Consider the following 20,326-nt stretch of genomic DNA (forward strand, 5'->3'; position numbering starts at 1 on the left):
GTCAGTCAGTCAGTCGACAGTGGCCTCTGGTGGATTTACATGAGAACAGCAGGCTCAAAATTTGAGATCTCAAAAAGCGTAAATGGCGGCCTCTGATGGATTGGCTAAAAAAAAAAAACTCCTGGGACATATTTTGTGCTCTCCAGAAATGTATATAGTGATAAGTTTTCAGAATGAGCCTGGGTTGGTTAATTCTTGCTTGTCACACCAAATACAATTGGCACAAGTGTGTAAACTAAAAAGAAATGAAGTCACCGAGTATCCTAAAACCCCTCTGTGTGAGAAACCATTTCCTTCTGCCATGAATTCAAAAATCAAACTTGACAGTTTGACAGCTGAGCAGACGCCTTGAAGTTAAAAAGCTCTATTTAAGTTAATAGCTTATTGTATTTAATAGAATAGAGTGTTTTTACTCATTTGTCCTTTATGAAAGTTTCATGTTGTTACAGTAAAACATTAGTTTTAGAGAAAAGGCAGAGACCTTAAAAGAGACAACAGATACCACATTATAGATAAAAAAAATATTTGATAATTTCTTGATTCAATCAGGGGCGAAGTAGTGGCGCGGTAGGTAGTGCTGTCGCCTCACAGCAAGAAGGTCGCTGGGTCGCTGGTTCGAGCCTCGGCTTAGTTGGCGTTTCTGTGTGGAGTTTGCATGTTCTCCCTGAGTGGGTTTCCTCCAGGTGCTTCGGTTTCCCCCACAGTCCAAAGATATGCGGCACAGGTGAATTGAGTAGGCTTAATTGTCCGTAGTGTATGGGTGTGTGTGTGAATGTGCGTGTGGATATTTCCCAGAGATGGGTTGCGGCTGGAAGGGCATCCGCTGCGTAAAAACTTGCTGGATAAGTTGGCGGTTCATTCCGCTGTGGCGACCCCATGGATTAATAAAGGGACTAAGCCAACAAGAAAATGAATGAATGAATGGATTCAATCACAACTGAAACATTAACAAGATGAAAGATTTACTTTTGGATATGCTCAAAATAGATAAAATAACATACTATAAACATACATCAGAGCCAGCGATAGATTCCAGAAGAGGTGTCTGAGTTAAGGAAGTCATTTAAATTTGTAGCACCCTACAGATTCAAGAACCAGTACAAACTGGTGTATAAATGTGAATAATAATCAGTTCATCATATAAAGCGATCATGTCTCATGTCAAAAAAAGACAATACAGAGGACCAACCACATTGTCTTTGGTGGAAAATGAATGAACAAATGTATTATTACCTCTGCAAGTAGCTGTACTCCCGAAGAGTGGTTTTGCGCTTCCAAAAGGCTCTGCATATTCATTGCATTTTGTCTTTGTCTTGGTGCAACACAACTTTATAAGAATAACGACCCACAGTGTCTTTTTTTATTTCTTTTTTTGTTTGTTTGTTTCAATTTCAAGAGTTCACACTTAGCTGATGATTGATTATACAGATCCTTGAACCCGGGGTTCCCTCCCATTTGCAGGGCGAGAGGCGAGTTTGAGCTCAGGTAGATCTCGAGAACTCTCCTGCTGTAGTAGCTAATGAACAGATAGTTATTGCTCTTAAGAGATAACTACTTACTAGGAGCACGCCTATGGTGCCGATTTGGGTTAGACAATTAACTTAAGTTACATGATTTTGGACGGTGGGAGGAAACCAGGCAACCTGGGGAAAACCCGTGTGAACACGGGGAGAATGTGTAGAACTTTTCACAGAAACATCAGCTGGCTTGGTAAGGACTAGAACCAGTGACATTCTTGCTGTGAGGCAACAGTGCTAACCACTGGGCCAACCATCAAGGAAAGGAGGAGGAGTAGGGGTGGAAGGGGGGGATTTTTCAAAACGAAGATGGCAGTTATATGGAACTTAAGGTATTTATATTGGCTTAGGAATCGTTTGATTGTTGAATCATTAATTGAATAATGTCGGACCAGACGCAGGCAATCATAAGTATGTGATCCTCTCAAAATTAGTTAATAAATAAACTTCACTTATAAAGTGAAGATGAAATGCAGCCATACATACCTCTGGGTACATAATTCGCGATCTCCAAAACTGTATATAGGGCTTTGTTTTCAGAATGTTGGATGATTTTGTTCTCTTTGACTTCTTGGATGCAAAACGGTGCTTTATTCTCAAATGTTTTGTATATAAATCTTATTTGCTTCTTTGGATAGAAACATAGGTACTAATTCTCTATGAAGTTCAGATACTGTACATGACCATGCCTGCTCCCTTTGGATTTGGATTGTCATTTAAGATGGCAAAATACCTAAGTATATATACAAGTCCACGTCAAGTGGACATGCAGAGCACTTGTTTTTCAATGGGATGCTCTTTGGTTTTTCATTTATTATTATTTTTAATAGCCATATATGTCTTATTGTTCATATAACCTTTTTAAATTTCCGGGTTTTAGTAGCGAAGGTCGTCATAGTTGGGAGCGCAGTGAATGGGAGAATACAACAAATATGTATTTTTTACAATCTTATTTGCTCAAATGATAAAAGTAAAACTGCGATGATGTTATAAAGACTTTCAGAAAAAGGAAAAAAATTGTTCGAGACTGAAAACGCCAGGCAGAAGAGAGAATAATGTTAAATGTACTGTCCTTATTAGAAACGCCTCACAGAAGCGGTAATTTGTTTTTTGTAAATTGAAGCAAAGATGATATAATTTTCATTCATAAATGCATATAAATATTCATTAGTTTAAAAAAATCTAAATATTAAAAACTTTAAACGATTTAAGATGCTGATGACCGTTAAACGCGTCATAACATGCTTGTAAAAATGGTTCATTGTTATAATGTTCCATTGCATAGCTCATCAATACTAAATCCAGAGATGCAATATCATAACTTTCATTACAATCTTGTGCTTTTTTCATATAAATACAGTTAATCTCATTTAACTTATCAATTGTTGTGAATTATTTATTTATTTATTTATTTAAATAAATTGTCAATTGTTTTTCATAACAATAAATGTATATATTACTGTAAACTGCCATCACAAAAGAAACCAACATGATGCAAAGATACCTTTGTTACAGCTTCCTAGTAACTTTGCACAAATTTTTACTGAGAAGGTTTTGGCAAATCAAGGCTCTGAAATGTCACCCTTGTCATATTCTCGCATAGTGTTCTTGAATGTTGTATTTTTGTTGTGGGTGGTGGTGTTGAAGATGTAGTAGACATAGGGGGTTTTGGTGACTCATTGAATGACTGTACTGTCCATGTACTTCTCTGCCCACAGATGTGACCTCTCACTGTGGGGTCCATAAGAGAACTTCTTTACACACTCAAACCACTAAAAGTGACTAACTACCTTAATACTGCTCATGGTGAAATTAATTAAACATCACGGTCTGCACCTTTTCAGTAATGTCTTAATGCAAAACTTTTCTGAACCCAGGGCCACTTTAATGAACTCAAATTGGTTAGGGTTATTTTTATAAACGTGACTGTTACTTTCTTAGTCTCTTTTATTTCATTCATTAATTTTCCTTCAGCTTAGTCCCTTATTTAAAAGAGGTTTCCACAGCGAAATTAACCGCCAACCGTCCTGGCATATGTTTTATGCAGCAGATGCACTTCCAGCCGCAATCCAGTACTGGGAAACATCCATACACTCTCACATTCACACACACACACACACACACACACTCGTACACTATCTCCAATTTTGTTTAGCCAATTCATTTAAAGAGCATGTCTTTGCATTGTGGGGGAACCGGAGCTCCTGGAGCAAACCCACCCCAACACAGGGAGAACAAGAAAACTCCACACAGAAATGCCACCTGGCCCAGCCAAGAATTGAACCAGGGACCTTCTTGCTGCGAGGCGAATGTGCTAAGCACTAAGCCACAGTGCCGCCCGCCTTTATTCTCACTTTTTTGCTGTTATTTTCTTTGTTAAAAAGATGATTAAGAGTGTAAAAGACACCAAGCAAAGACCAATCGAGAATTGTAATAACGTAATGCATTCCATTTAAAATCTTAATGTGCCATTAGCTGCCACCAATATTAATTGTTTTTTTTAACTCTTTAATTAAAGAAGTCATTTAATTGCATCTTATGTATCATTAAAGATCACAGTTTCAGCTAAAAGTCTTATTTAATGTTTTGCTGACAAAAACAAGTTTTTTGGATGGCCTAATTAAATAAACATCAAATTATCATTTTGGGTGAATTTTCTTATTAACGAGTACAAATATTGCTAAAAGTCAGTGGGTTAAAAAATAAGTTATCTCAATTCATTTTGTTTGCCATCCAGAAATTTGCTTAATTTTTGAACAGTCGTTTTGGTGGAAAAGAAAGTTTGGTCACACTTTATATTGATTGTTCGTTTGTTGAACTTAGGTTACATTGCATCTACATGCCAACAAATTCTCATTAGATTATAAGTAGACTTTTAGATTGGGGTTAGGGTTAGTGTAAATTTACATACTTGCAAAGTTTCTTATAGTCAGTTAAATGTCTTTTGAAAGAGCATATCAACAGATATTAAGCAAACAGTCTACTACTACTCAAATTGACCATCAAAATAAAGTGTTACTGAAAGTTTTCACTCCAAACAACCAAATAATTCATTAATCATTCATTTTCTTTTAATCTTAGTCCTTTATTAATCTGGGGACGCCACAGCGGAATGAACCCACAACTCATCCAGCATATGTTTTATGCAGAGAATGCCCTTCCAGTTGCAATCCACCACTGGGAAACATCCATACACTCTCATTCACACACATACACTAGGGACAATTTAGTTTATTCAATGACACCCGCTTCGCCACTGAGATGCCACAACTAAATAATTTGCTAAAATGCTTATAATATCATATAAACTTAAAAATGTCACTTTTTCAGTTTTTGCATTTTGTTTTGGAAAAAATGTGTTTTCACACCAAACTACCAGTTTGATTAAAAATTCCTTATAACATCACAGACATCTTTTTTTTTTTTTTTTTTAAGTTTAGTTTCCACCGATAAATGAAACAGAAATTTGATCTATGAGCTTATGTGTCAATTGGAGAATTCTCAGCATAGCATTTTAATGTTGTTGATAAATCCTAGACTTGCTGAGATGTTTTATCAATCACCTTTGATGAAATATTGGCATAACTGTCTTAATCTATTGTGTGGTTTGTGTTGTTTTGGACATATGTCTGAAATAAAAAGAAGATAATACAAGTCAAATAAAAAATGTAACAAACTTTATTGAATAATAGACCATATATTGTAACAGAAAATGCTAAAAGCATCATTTCATGGTCAGCAGAGCAGTGTGTAGGATGATCATCTCTGACCTTTTAAAGCATCAGCGATTGTAATATAAAATAAAGCCCTCACGTTCCCGTCTGGATGACATGTTCCTCTCAGCTGCCGCCCACAGAAAACCCACACCTGATGTCGATGCCTCGCACAGCTTACCCCATCATATCGTCATTGTTCTAGCGTCTCTATACACCGATACGTGCTCCTTTCGGTACATGAAGTGCTTACTCTTCAGCGTGAGTCACAGCGCATCTCCTCGTGGCCGTCTAATAGTGACGGGATGGGGGATGACAGAGAAACTTCAGCTACCTTTTTTTCGCTCCTCTATGTCCAGCATGAGTCACAGAAAGCCCTCTCTCCCCCATCTCTCCTCTTCTTGTCCCGGACTCACTCCCGTGTACATTTGGAGGTGTTGAATGAACACATTGATCAGACCTACAGAGATGATTCAGAGAAGTGAATCAGGCTGTCGGCCCACCGTTGGTCTGGCAAACTGTCGCTCTGATCGCACGGCTGAAGTATGGCTGACCAGCTTGTTCTCTGCTGTTGCCGTGGTTTCCAACTCACTCGTCACTGTTTTTTTTTTTTTTTTGCGTGTGGCTTTCTATTTGTGCTGAAGTGAAGGGGAGGAAAGAGTTGAGAGTCCTTCTATAGTGGGTCTTACTAAATATTAGTATCGTGGGCCCAACCTTTAACTTTAGAAATGACTATATTTGACGTGCATTGCGAATTTAGAAGTTGAGTGCATGCATCAATGTTGAATTTAGTCACTTTATGGTTATGTTTATTAGCTTTTAGAATGATCAAGTTGGTCTACCTTATAAAGGTATATAAAGCTATAATTTAATCATCTATTACTTTAACTTTAGCAGCAAATTATTATATTAGTGCTTACCAAAACATATTTTTCTTTTTTCCCTATTTTTGTCAATAGAAGCAAAAAAGAAAAAGTTTTTAAAGGCATGTTTTACGCAAAATTGTTTTACACATAAAAATGTTAACACTTAAAGTTTTTACATTAAAAAGTTTTTGCACAAAACAGTTGAGGAAAAAAAACTTTACACACTGTAAAAAATGTACTGGCAGTCTAGACAACAAATATTTTCATGCTGCTTTAGCTTATTTTATAAGTTAATTAGGTTTCAAATAAGTTTTTTAAATTAGTTCGCAACCCAGGTTCATTCTGAAAAAGTACCTCTATATACATTTCTGGAGAGTGCAAAGTACGTCCCAGGTGGTAAGTTTTTTTCCAGTTTTTGCTTTCACGAATTCACTAGAGGCCAATGTGTACGATTTTTTAGAAGTTAGGTTTCTCTTACGAGTGCCATTCGCACCTGCTTCGCGCCACTGTTTCCCAAACGGATTCTGTACATGCGTTTGAAGCAAGCAAAAGTCTGGGTTTTGAGAGCGTATTTGAATGCTTTGAACAGACATGTGCAGATAATTAATAATAATAATAATAGTAATAATTATTATTCTATTTCTTTATAATATTATTTTTAATTGTTAAAACTGTTTGCTAATTTATTTGCAGCTTTTATTCTATCCTATGTATAAAAAAAAATAATAATAAATGAATAAATCATATTACATATTATCATTAAACTGTTTATTTACAATGAAACAGCTACAATATTTAGCATATGCCTTATTTTCACATCCCAATGTTGACAGGTATGATCTATAAGTATGCGGTGACAGAGTAAGACCCCTTTCTTTCATGTTACAATGCGTGCAGCATGACATAAATTTGTTGCAGAGACGCTATTGGTTAAATGCCGGCAAAGTAGAACATGGAAGCAGCTTAAAGTGGACAGCGCGAATATGGCTGTGCTCTGGATGTATTGAAGATGAAGTTGATGATGACAGCATTGCTATAGCAAACTGTGAGATATGTAAACTTGGGATTGCAAGAGGTGGAATGGAAAAGGCTCTATTTACCACAACCTGTTAGGGCATCTCAAAAGCAAACACCTGACACAATACAGCAAGTTTCATTAAAAAAAGCATACATTTCCTTCTGTGAAATGTACTACTGTGATGACTGTAAGAATTAGAAATGCAGCTCCTAAACATTAAATACTGTGGCACTTTTGTTTCATTTTTTGTTTTTTTGTTTACATGCCTGCCGGGTATTTGTTTTTATATTAGATTTTTTTATATTACTTGTGCGCTAAAGTCCAAAATTGACTGACCAACTGACCGATCTCTTCACCCACCCCCTTCTCTAAACCCAACCGATAGTGTTTTTAAAAGTACCAATTGACCCCATCACCCACTTCCCTAAACCCAACCAACAGTGGTTTAAAAGCTATCCAGAAAAATAAAAGCCCCCTGATTTTTACCACGTTTCCAGATTTTACCACATTTGTTTTTCTTACCTGCTTTCTTGAACTGTTTTTCACCAGACTTGAATCCCATAGCGGTGAACACCTCTCTGCATCTCAAGTGCAAAAGGAACAGTGTCATACCACCTCCTAGCGTTCGTTCTAAGCATGAAATGCAGCCATAGGTACTTCTGGCTATCTAATTCGTGATCTGCAGAAATGTATATAGGGTTACATTTCAGAATGACTATAATGACCCTAACATTTTTAGTCAGTTTGATTGATTTAAGTTGACATGACTAGAAAAAATAACAAAATTAAGGCTGCAATAATATTTTTACAGTGCATGAAATTGTTTTACGCAAACAAAAAAATAGTTTTTATGCTCTGAATTTATAGATACATATACATATATATATATATATATATACTTATATATATATATATATATATATATATATATATATATATATATATATATATATATATATATATAGTAGCAAGGCAGAGGGAAAACACAAACACAGTTGAGTAAAGTTACAAACAATGCCCCGGAGGGTGCTTTATTTACAAGTGATATAGTGGGTAAATGAGTGCTCTTCTTGGGGTGCGTGCTCAAGTGCTCCGGGGAGATGGTGAAGGCTGGTGAGAGTTCTGGTGTTGGATCGGTCACGAGCTGGATTCGGCTGTGGGAGAGACAAAGAGAGACAAGCGTTAGCGCAGGGAGTCATGTGGAAATGAAGCTCGATTTCCTCCTGTGTGGGGCTGGCTTTTATCTCTCCCTGGCTGATGAGGTCCAGCTGTGAGCGATCCGGTGCTGATGAGTTTCCAGCTGGGGTGAATTTGTGACCAGGGCGACGTGGCATCAGTAGACTCGCTACATTCCCCCCCCTTAGCGTTGTCCTGGTCCTGGGTCTTCTGCGAAGAAAAAGTAGTGTATTAAGAGGGGGGGTAGAATGTTTTGACAGACCTGCCCATCCTGACCGGAGCCGTGAGAGTCCGTCTGCGTTTCCGTGGGAGGCCCCGGCTCGATGTTGAACGTCAAAGTTGAAATCCTGGAGCGACAGGAACCATCTGGTGACCCGAGCGTTGTTGTTCTTCGCTGTAGCCATCCATTGTAGCGGGGCAGGGTCGGTCACCAGAGTGAATTTCCTGCCAAGGAGATAGTACCTGAGCTCCAGGATTGCCCACTTGATCGCCAGGGCCTCCTTCTCCACTGTTGCGTAGCGGGTCTCTGCGGGGGTAAGCTTCCGACTCACGTACATGATGGGATGTTCTTCATCGCCATGGACCTGGGAGAGGACCGCGCCCAGGCCCGAGTCGGAAGCACCCGTCTGAAGAATGAAGGGGCAGCCGAAGTCAAGTGCGTGCAGTACCGGTGAGGATGTAAGGGCCGTCTTCAGGGCTCGGCACGCATCGACTGCTTCCTTGTTCCATCTTATCCTCTCCGGCTGCCCCTTTCTGGTCAGGTCTATTAGCTGTGAGCCCAGCCCGTCGAAGATCTAAGAGCACCCTCCGTAACCGGGATAGGTGTTCCTCCCATGACTCGGAATGGACGATGAGGTCGTCCAGGTATGCTGCTGCATATGGCTGGTGGGGCCTCAGCAGGATGTCCATCATTCTTTGGAATGTGGCTGGGGCCCCGTGGAGCCCGAAGGGAAGAACCCGGTATTGCCAGTGCCCACCGGGTGTAGAGAAGGCGGTTTTCTCCTTGGCGTCTTCACTTAGTGGTAATTGCCAGTAGCCTTTGGTGAGGTCGATGGTGGAGATAAATCGGGCTCCACCCAGCCTATCCAGCAGCTCGTCCACCCGAGGCATGGGGTACCCGTCGAACTTGGAGATCTCGTTGAGTTTCCTGAAGTTGTTGCAGAAACGGAGGGTGCCATCGGGTTTGGGGACCATCACTATTGGGCTGGACCACGGGCTACGGGATGGTTCGATGATTCCTAACCTCCTCATCTTCTGGATCTCCTCGTTGATAGCCAGCCGGCGAGCCTCTGGTACTCGATAAGGCCTTTGCAGGACGATGGTGCCAGGTGGAGTGATTATGTTATGCTGGATGATGGTGGTTCGGCCCGGTTTCTCCGAGAACACATCCTTGAACTGACCAACCAAGGCTTGCAGTTCCGCCTTCTGATTTGGTGAGAGTTGCTCACCTATGTGGACAACGGGAAGACTTTCTTCAGTGAAGGCAACGAGATGACCTGGAGCTGCAACCCACTTCTTCATTAAATTGATGTGGTATAGCTGTTCTTCCCATCTTCGTCCCGGCTGACGGACAATAATAATTTACCGGCCCTACCCTTTCTACCACCGTGTATGGTCCCTTCCAGGATGCGAGGAACTTCGAGGTTGTGGTGGGTATGAGGATCATCACCTTGTCCCCTGGGTGGAACTCTCTGGGTTGGGCGGGCCGGTTATATAATCTCTGCTGGGCGCGCTGGGCTTCGGTCAGGTGTTGCTTGACGATGGGCATGACTTTTTCGATGCGTTCTCTCATGTCCCGTACGTGTTCAGTCACCGACCTCTGGGGGGCTGGCTCCTGTTCCCAGGCTTGACGAGCCACATCCAATAGCCCTCGGGGTTGGCGGCCAAACAGCAGTTCAAAGGGGGTAAAGCCTGTGGAGGCCTGGGGGACTTTCCTGATTCCAAATAACAAGTACGGGATCATGAGGTCCCAGTCGCGCCCGTCCTCTGCCACCACCCGTCGGAGCATTTGCTTCAGAGTCTTGTTAAACCTCTCTACAAGGCCGTCAGTCTGTGGATGGTACACTGAGGTTTTTATTTGTTTTACCTTGAGGAGGTGACAGAGGTCTGCCATTAACCGGGACATGAAGGGGGTGCCCTGGTCGGTTAGTATCTCTGCTGGAATTCCCACTCGACTGCATAAGAGAAACAGCTCCTTCGCGATGGCTGATGACGTGGTTTTTCTCAGGGGAATCGCTTCAGGGTATCTGGTGGCGTAATCGAGGATAAGGATGTGCTCATGTCCCTGGGCCGACTTTGGCAAAGACCCTACCAAGTCCATACCGATGCGGGTGAATGGCACATCAATGATGGGTAATGGTATTAGAGGGCTGGGGGGTGGTCGTTGGGGAGACGTTCTCTGGCAGATGTCACATGCCTGGCAATACCTTTTTACCTCTCCGTCTAGCCCCGGCCAATGGAAACGATCGCGGATCCTTTTCACCGTGTTGGCCGCTCCCAGATGTCCAGCCATTGGGTGGGTATGTGCCAATTCTAAGACCGTCTCCCTCTTGGTCCTCGGAACGACCAGTAGTGTCTTTTTTTCCCCCCGCCTCTCTGCGACACAGTACAGCAGACCATTTTCCACAATAAAATGTGGGAGGGGGTGAGGGCTGGGAAGTCGCTCATTACCGTCAATAACTCTTACTTGCGGCCAGCAGTGTTTAAGCGTCTCATCTTCCCTTTGTGCTCTGCCAAAATCGCCTCCTGCGGTTATCTGTTGAAACAGATCAAAGTACAAATTAGCGGATATAGATGACTCAACCCCTCTGTCGCTCTCGGTGGTCATCAGCGCTGGTTTGCGGTCCCGCTGAGCCCGTGACTTGTTCTTCTTCTTTGAACGAGCCGATAGAGCGTGGTGGTGAGTCAGGAGTTCGTCGAACCCCGGCCAGTCTCTGCCCAGTAGGAGGGGCACAGGAAGATCTGGAACGACCCCGACTTTGATCCGCCAGCTGCCTGGTTTAGGCACGATGGTCACTCTTCGGGCGGTTACGTGGCGGGTATCACCGTGCACACACGTGATTGGAATTCGCCCTTTACTTTCATGTTGGTAATTTAAGGTCTTCGGGTGAACCAGAGTGATGGCGCTTCCTGTGTCTAACGTGGCCGTTTGTGTTTTTCCCTCTAGATGGACTTTATGGGTGGGAGCTTCGGGAGGGATGTTGCGGTGTACCACGCAACCTGCTGTCCAGGCCGGGGTCGAGTGCGTCGTCTGCGGGCATCGGCTCATCCATCGGGCTGAGGACCGCTGGTCTGCCGCCTGGTCGTGCTGTACCCTCCACCGGTCGCCATGGTGCACTTACCCTCCGGGGTGGCAGAGCCACTCTCTCCCCATTGTCTCTGGCGATATGAGCTTTAGCCAGCTCGATCGCCTCCACCAGGGTGGCCAGTGACTCAGGATTTCGCATGCTGGTGAGTGTGCGCAAACATCGGGGTAACGCTCGCATCATCTTCCCAATGATCACTTTCTCAGCGACCTGGACCGCCGAAGGATCTCCTCCCAATAACCATAGTCTTCCCAGATGAGAAAGTTGAGCTGCTTGAGTCCGCACTGGCTGTTTCTCGTCATAAGACCACTGGGAAAACTGTTGTGCTGCGCTGATTGTGGAAAGCCCCATTCTGGCTAATATCTCCTTTTTTAACGCTTTGTAATCTTCATTTTGGGGTGTCTCAAGTGCGAAATATGCCCGTTGTGCTTCTCCTGTGAGAAAAGGAGCCAACATTCTCGCCCAGTTTTCCTTCGGCCAGCCTTCTCTCTCGGCAATTACTTCAAAGGTGTGTAAGTAAGCGTCAATATCATCCAGGTCGCTGAGTTTAGTGAGATGATGATGCGCACTCACTTCGGGAGTCGGATGGTATCTGGCCGCCTGGCGGAGCTGTTGTTCCAGTCGATTCTGTCTGGCTGTAAGTTGCTCAGAGATGGAATTCTGTTTGCTGGAGATCTCCGCTAGGTGGAGCAGTACCTCTTCCAAAGACATGGTGCTGAGATGTTGACAGCCGAGTAAGAGGAAGCGTGAGTGAGAGAGAGAGCGGATGCCTGTCTGTAACACACAATGAAAAATTCAGCGGTTATTTCTTCTTACTGGTAAGTGTTTCTTCTGAATTTTTCACTCTGCAATGCCAGCATTCTCCACCAGTTGTAGCAAGGCAGAGGGAAAACACAAACACAGTTGAGTAAAGTTACAAACAATGCCCCGGAGGGTGCTTTATTTACAAGTGATATAGTGGGTAAATGAGTGCTCTTCTTGGGGTGCGTGCTCAAGTGCTCCGGGGAGATGGTGAAGGCTTGTGAGAGTTCTGGTGTTGGATCGGTCACGAGCTGGATTCGGCTGTGGGAGAGACAAAGAGAGACAAGTGTTAGCGCAGGGAGTCATGTCGAAATGAAGCTCGATTTCCTCCTGTGTGGGGCTGGCTTATATCTCTCCCTGGCTGATGAGGTCCAGCTGTGAGCGATCCGGTGCTGATGATCTTCCAGCTGGGGTGAATTTGTGACCAGGGCGACGTGGCATCAGTAGACTCGCTACAATATATATACATATATAGACATAATCAATTTATATGATGAACTGAGTATTATTCACATTTATACACCAGTTTGTTCTGGTTCTTGAATCGGATAAGCTGATAGATAAATTTAACTTTCTAAAACTTCTACATTCGTAACAGAGAGTACCACAAATTTTAATTTCTTCCTTAACTCAGACACTTCTTCTGGAATCTACCACTAGCTCTGATGTATGTTTATAATAGGGTTAAACATGAGATTTTATTCATTTTGAGTGTATCCAACAGAATTTATTGTATAAATTATAAGTTTTTAAAGTATCTTTGGTTTTCAAGGTTAGTTTGCTACCGCTAGCCTCTCAGAAATCAACTACAGTATTATAACTTTCATTGTTGAAGGAAGACATTGTTTCCCTCAGTGAATGTTCATACTAAGGCTTTATTAGCATGAGACTGATTCGAAGATGAGTTTGACTTGAATAATGAATACATAGATGAAGGTCCTTTTCTTTCTCTTGCATAATACTTTATACTGTGTAACTTTGTACTGATACTTTGGCATTTATTGATTTAATGTTGTTGAAATCCCAAGTGATAGACTGACTTACTTACTCCCAGGGCCATTTATATCGAATTTGATATTTAGCTGCACCTTGTTGGTGTTTGGTAACATCTAATTTTTACGAGGTGAGTTGTTAGCTGAACTCTCAACCCCCAACCTGAAGCACCAGGACACACACACACACATACACTACGGACAATTTAGCCTACCCAATTCACCTATTCTGCATGTCTTTGGACTTGTGGGGTTAACTGGATCACCTTGAGGAAACCCACATGAACAGGCGACAGCACTACCCACTGCGCTCTATCGTGCCGCGAAAGTGATAGACAGATCTATGTAACACAATAATACTCATTACAAAATTATTACTTAAAATATAGCACTTGCAAAACATACGCTGCATAATGTATCAACAATCCTGATGATATTTTTACCGTTTTATTTATTTCTACTGTTTATCTGCCAGAGCTCACTTGTACTTAATCTAAGCTTGCGTGTGATTTTCTGAGCTCTCTTCTCACCTGCCTGTCTCACTTTGTAATTGCGATCTAAATATATAATCGCATCATGTTACTGAGAGATCTCTGTCCTCCTACAGAACTATTCCTCCTATGATTATGCATTAGAAAACGGGACTAAATATAACAGCATCACACTCAGAAGAACAGCAAGACTCAGCACACAAATGCTGAGCATATATAGATTCTGTTAATCTCAGTTACGTAATTAGAAAACAAAAATACCTTCAATCTATACCCATAATATGGCTCTAAAATCTGCAGTTTTTTTAATTGTAAAGCATTGCATTTTTTTAAATGAATACAAAAACTGATCCTGATCTAATAAGTAAGGTACAATAAGTTAGTTAATTTTAGTTCATATTCCTGTTCAGTTAAACAGTATTCAATTGATTGATTGATTGATTGATTGATTGATTGATTGATTGATTGATTGATTGATTGATTGATTGATGGATTGATTGATTGATTGATTGAGTTTCAGTTCGTCATGTATGCATTCAATTAATCAAAAATAACAGTGAACATTTATATCGCAAAAGATGACAAATTTCACTTAAAATAATTTTTAATTTGATACATTTTTTCTCAGTGGCATTAGTGCATTTCTCACAACACTATTTACACATGCAGAACAGTTCATGCATTTCTTAAAAACAATTAGTCATTTGTGCACAAATATAGTAGCAGTTTCTCATTCCTTCCAACAAATTGCAAATGCTATTGGACATGCATTAATTACATTCATACAACTCTTTGCTGTCTTACAACATTATCATTTGCTTATGTCATGTCAGTCAAAATTAACTAAACGTGTGAATGCTGAATAGTCATACAAAAATTTGGAACTAGTTGTCAAAATCTGTCAAGCACATTTAAAAATAAAAAATAAAAAATTCTTAAATTGTCTTCAAAATTTATCAGTTCCATTAATGATTTACAGACCTGTGTATGTTGTAGGTTTAGACAACATTGTTGTGTTTGCAGTTGTGCACAGCTCTACCCAAAGGAAGTTTATGTTTGCTGTAAATAAGGGTATATTTATTCTTTTGCACAATGCTGTGAATAAATTAGAGTTGCAAAGAGCAAATGCAGTAAAACTGTGAAACATACATATTCAGTTTCTGGTACTCAGGTACCTCACTAAATGCTGTGATGTCTATCTTTACTGTAGTTTTCAAATGGCTGTGCAAATAGTATATAGAGCTGTTTTAAACATTTCAGGAAGTGTCACCAAAATTTTTTGCATTGGAAAAAATGAACAGAGTAAACTGTCATAATGAAAACATGAAAAAGCCATTTGACCATCTTGTTCATAAACAATGGTGTCAGGACTTTTCATAATAATGACAGTGACACTTTCATTGACATCAATACTTGCTTTTGAGGAATGAGCTAACCATTTCAGCATGTGACGCTTTTGCAGGTTATCAACTAGGTTTTGCAGTTACTAATTGTTTTGAGAAATTGTTGTCCAAATGTAAATAGTGTTGTGAGAAATGCACCAAAACAACTGAGAAAAACTGTAATATTCCACAGTATTTCTTAATGATATAGTACATGATTTTTCTGTTAATATATATTAGCCGAACACTTTATTAGGTACTCCTACTGTATTAGCACCGGGTTTTACCCACTTTTGCCTTCAGAACTGCCTTAATCCTTCTGGAAATACTAGAAATATTCCTCAGAGATTTTGGTCCATATTGACATATTATAGCATCACGCAGTTGCTGCAGATTTATTGGAATGTCCTATTCCAACATATCCAAAAGTGATAATGCTTTATTGAATTGAGTTCTATTGGCTTTATGACATGGCAAGTTATCCTTCTGGAAGTACATGTAGCTATCAGAAGATAGGTTGTGGCGTTGACAAGATGCTCAATTGGTACTAATGTTTACTTAGTTTCCTGTTCTTAGCTGACAGGAGTGGCACTCGGTATGATTTTCTTCTGCTGTAGCGCATCCGCCTCAAAGTTTGACGTTGTGCGTTCAACGAGCCGCTCTTCTGCATACCTAGGTTGTAACGAGTAGTGAGTTACTGTTGCATTTCTATCAGCTCAAACTAGTCTGGTCATTCTCGTCTGACCTCTGACATCAACAAGACATTTGTGCCCACAGAACTGCCACTCATAGGATATTTTCCCTTTTTCTGACCATTCTCTGTAAACCCTAGAGATGGTTGTGCGTGAAAATCCTAGTAGATCAGCATTTTCTGAAATACTCAGACCAGCCCGTCTGACACCAACAACCATGCTACGTTCAAAGTCCCTTAAATCACCTTTCTTCGCCATTCTGATCCTCGGTTTAAACTGCAGCAGATCGTCCTAACAATGTCTACAAGCCTAAATGCATTGAGTTGCTGCCGTGTGACTGGCTGATTAGAAATGGACAGATTTTTTGCTATTTCTATGTTTAATTTTGCAAAAATATTTTGTGGATTTATGTGGAATGACTTTGGGAGTACAGTAACCAAAAACTTAAAACATGAAGAAAAAAAAACTTTATTTAAAGTTTACAGTGCAAATGTAATTAGATCTACTTTTTTTAGTAAGCAAAGTGTAATAAGTGGGCATGGCAACTCAGGTGAGGTTTCAATCACAGCATTTATTTGAAAGGAGAATGGTTTGGCCATGGTCAAAAATAGGGATAAACAACAATGTAAAAATGCAATTCAAAAGGTACAGGCAAGAGTCACTGCAGGCAGCAAACAATCAATAATCTAGCCCAGGGCAAAAAATAACAAGAAAGGGCAAAAAACAAAAGAATCCAGGGAACAAACAAAGGCAAAGATCTGATGGCACTAGTGAAACAGTACTGAGTAATGAATGTGAGGGTGAGTGCTTCTTATATCATGTCTGTTATAATGAGGATGACCTCCTTCTCCAATACCCTTTTCTTTTTCACCTCATCCCACGACAACACCAAAACATTATTAATTCTGTGCGCACCTCACACAGGTGAGTGGGCTTGACAAACCACCTGTAGGAAACACACTCTTTCATCTCTGTGACACTTTAACTGACATTTGCACCAGTTTTTGCACATTTGCACCAGACAATGTTTTTACAATATCTATGAAGTGTGCCTCACACAGGTGAGTGGGCTTGATAAACCACCTGTGGAAACACTCTTCTCTCTCACTCCCCCCTCCTAACTCTAGCACTTACTTCTCTCTGTGGCTGCCATCGCATCATCCAAGTGAATGCTGCACAATGGTGGTGGTGTGGAGAGCCATGATGATGACCTACACCTGTCTGGATTGGTGCAAAGCATTATGGGATGTGTATTCTGGAAGAATGGCTGGAAGAGAGTACATATTCCTGGAGTGTCCTCTAGTGGGTCTGGTGGGTACTCCAGCTAATACTCATAACGCAAAGCAAGTCTCTCCTCTAATATATCTACTAAAAGACAGAAAATATTACTTTACAAATTGTATTTTAAGTAAATCATACAAGCATTTGCATATTAGTCAATTATATTACTAAAATTAATATAAAATGTAATAAATATATTTTTGCACACATTTGCGTAAGTAAATAGACTCAATGATGGGCTAAAAAACTGCAGATTTCTGTGCACCCAGATTCCATGTGGATTTGAACATTACACATCACAATTAACATGATGAGTAAATAGGAAAAATGTATTTTTGTAATGAAACACTTCCATATACAGCAGCCTCCACACAGTTTTTTATCTTTGAATAGAGTTTACAAAAGCAGAGGCGAGCACATGGCTATAGTAAACTGATGGAGGAGTCCCATGAGGAGAAGCATATGATGGGAAAAACAATCCTTCATTCTCAGCTTTGCTACTGCGTGTCTCTGGTGAAAAGCTCTGCATGCTCTTCTCCAGAGGGACTCCGTCACTTAGTAACTACTAACTAGCGTTGGTTACGGCATCTCCTGTTTGTGTGTGACACAGAGGTGTAAGACCACAGCCGAGACCCCGGACAGGAGATAACATTTACCTCACCTCTTCCACTAGAGACTACTGCATTTGGTGCAGGTCACAATGTTGTTTAATTTTGAAAGAAATGTTACGGAATGAATCATTTCACTTTTTTTAAAGATTTTATTTCTATCAAAAGCTGAAACATTAAAGCAGACATTACTTGCATGTAGTCTTTTTTTTTTTTTTTTTGCCGATACCAAAATCTAGCCAACATTACTCATTTTTAATCAGTTCAGCTTAATGTGGTAATAACCAGGGGTGGAAAGAGTACTCAAGTAAAAAATTTAGTGCTGGCAAAGTAAACGTATCAGTAAAAAGTGAGTACAAATAAGTACTCAAGATTGTTGAGTATAAACTGATTTCACGAGGCTGTGGTGGGAAGAAAGTCAGAAGTATCGTTGGGAGTTACATAGGAATGTTGTGTATACCTGGGTGTATATCTTATCAGCAAAGAGTGACACAAAGTGACACAAATTTATAATTTCATCGCCTTCCAAGTGACCCAAAGGTCAGTTCTGAATGAATGGTGAAAATTTTCAGCTAAGTTAAGGGAAATGGCACAAGTTAGCTAACGTTTTCTTTCCCAAACACACGTTTTAGATGCCATTTATCAAGCTCGAGTTAATAAACTGATTCTTTCACTATATTAGACTTGTCACGATACTGAATTAAAAGAAAAACCATAAATTTCCCTTTAACATTTAAGGCACTGTTGATGACTTTCTTAAAACAGCGCTGATTTGCCAATGTGTTCACATGCTCAACAGAAATGACTGTGATTGGCAGAGAAGGTCATCAGTTCACCCTCCGCTATTTACCAAGTACAAACACAGACGAGTGTTCTGCTGGATGACTTGACTGATCTTCTCAGCTGTTTCATGCTCCAGTCTCCGTGTATCTGTGTTTGCACTGGGTGAAGAGCGGAATGAAGCAGCACTTATGAAGCGCCAGTGTTTTGATGTTGTTCTGTATGATGCGATTTTTCTACCCATGATTTGATTGGATGGAAATCACAGAACTGATTAGTCTAAGCCAATCAAATATAAAAAACATAAGTAAAAATAAAGCAGGCTGAAGGAAAATAGTGAAGTAAAAGTACCGATACAGCACTAAAAATGTGCTCTAATGAAAGTAAACATTTTTTACAATTACTGGGAAATGTCCGTCGCAATTACTAAATGACTCAATTACAGTAATTTGAGTATTTGTAATTTGTTTCTTCACAGAACTGCTAATAACTAAAATTGAAACAAATAATTATGTAAGAATGTAAATATTTGTTCATTTATTCATTCATTTTCTTGTCAGCTTAGTCCCTTTATTAATCAGGAGTCGCCACAGCGGAATGAACCGCCAACTTATCCAGCACATTTTTTTACGCAGCAGATGCCCTTCCAGCCACAACCCATCTCCGGGAAACATCCACACACATTTAAAAACACACACTCATACACTATAGACAATTTAGCCTGCCCAATTCACCTGTACCGCATGTCTTTGGACTGTGTGGGAAACTGGAGCAACCAGAGGAAACCCACACGAACGCAGGGAGAACATGCAAACTCCACACAGAAATGCCAACTGAGCCAAGGATCGAACCAGCGACCCAGTGACCTTCTTGCTGTGAGGCACAACACTGCCTACTGCGCCACTGTATCGCCTGTGAATATTTATAATAAATATAAATAAATTAAATTAATAAATATTGCATGAGTATATTCTTGTCAATAGCAAAGCTCTTTTTCAAAGGACATTTTGGGATTTTTGACATCCACAGAGAATCGGGACCTCGGTTTAACGTCCCCTCCGAAAGAAGGCGCTCACTGAGCAGTAAAGTGTCCCCTTTCTATACTGGGACATTAGGACCCACACAGACTACAGGTTGAGCGTCCCCTGCTAGCACCGCCCTGCTCAAATTGTTGTGCAGTATCTCAGCCAAATATTTTCCTATCTTAACAAAGTATACATCAATCAATAGACTATTTATTCAGCTTTCAGATAACCCCAAATCCCTATTTTCAAAGAAGATTAACACTGGATTTATAGGCCAGAGTCACATTTAGATCAAAAAAAAAAAGAAAAAAATTCAAAAAACCACAGAACAAAATTACTCAAACTTGACCTAAAAATAAAAATTAATAACATATAAAAGTTTTATTTTAAAATAAAAAATTAAAATAACATCTCAATTGTACACAAATGGTTGAAATATATATTAAACTCCATATGACAACTTTGCTTTGTATTTTTCATAATTCACTTTAGTTTGTCTGTGTGCTCCAAACCGTTTTTGAGGATACATATTCATAACATTTATGCATTCAAAACTTCTCATTTGCATATATTTGCGTCAACAATTTTGATGACATCACTGCACGTTGCCTTCTAATTATTGACCAATTAAATGATCTCTAGAATTGAGTGCCTTACAGTAGTCGTTAAACCAGAGATG

General features: G+C 40.2%; 1 protein-coding gene across 9 annotated transcripts in view; it reads left to right on the forward strand.

Moving 5' to 3' along the window:
* The window catches only part of LOC147831920 (uncharacterized), a 99,201-nt gene that overhangs the window by 60,305 nt on the left and 18,570 nt on the right, over positions 1–20,326 (forward strand). For 2 of the 9 annotated variants that reach the window (XM_087301334.1, XM_087301336.1), the window contains exon 4: positions 17,081–17,264. The exons of the other annotated variants lie outside the window; for them this stretch is intronic. In XM_087301334.1, the coding sequence (XP_087157460.1) occupies positions 17,123–17,264 (142 nt within the window). In that variant the 5' untranslated portion in view covers positions 17,081–17,122. The remainder of the gene's footprint in view (positions 1–17,080; positions 17,265–20,326) is intronic. 9 annotated transcript variants of the gene reach the window in all.

The sequence above is a fragment of the Danio rerio genome, chromosome 21 (assembly GCF_052040795.2).
Source record: "Danio rerio strain M-AB ecotype USA chromosome 21, GRCz13ab, whole genome shotgun sequence".
NCBI classification, from domain to species: domain Eukaryota; kingdom Metazoa; phylum Chordata; class Actinopteri; order Cypriniformes; family Danionidae; genus Danio; species Danio rerio.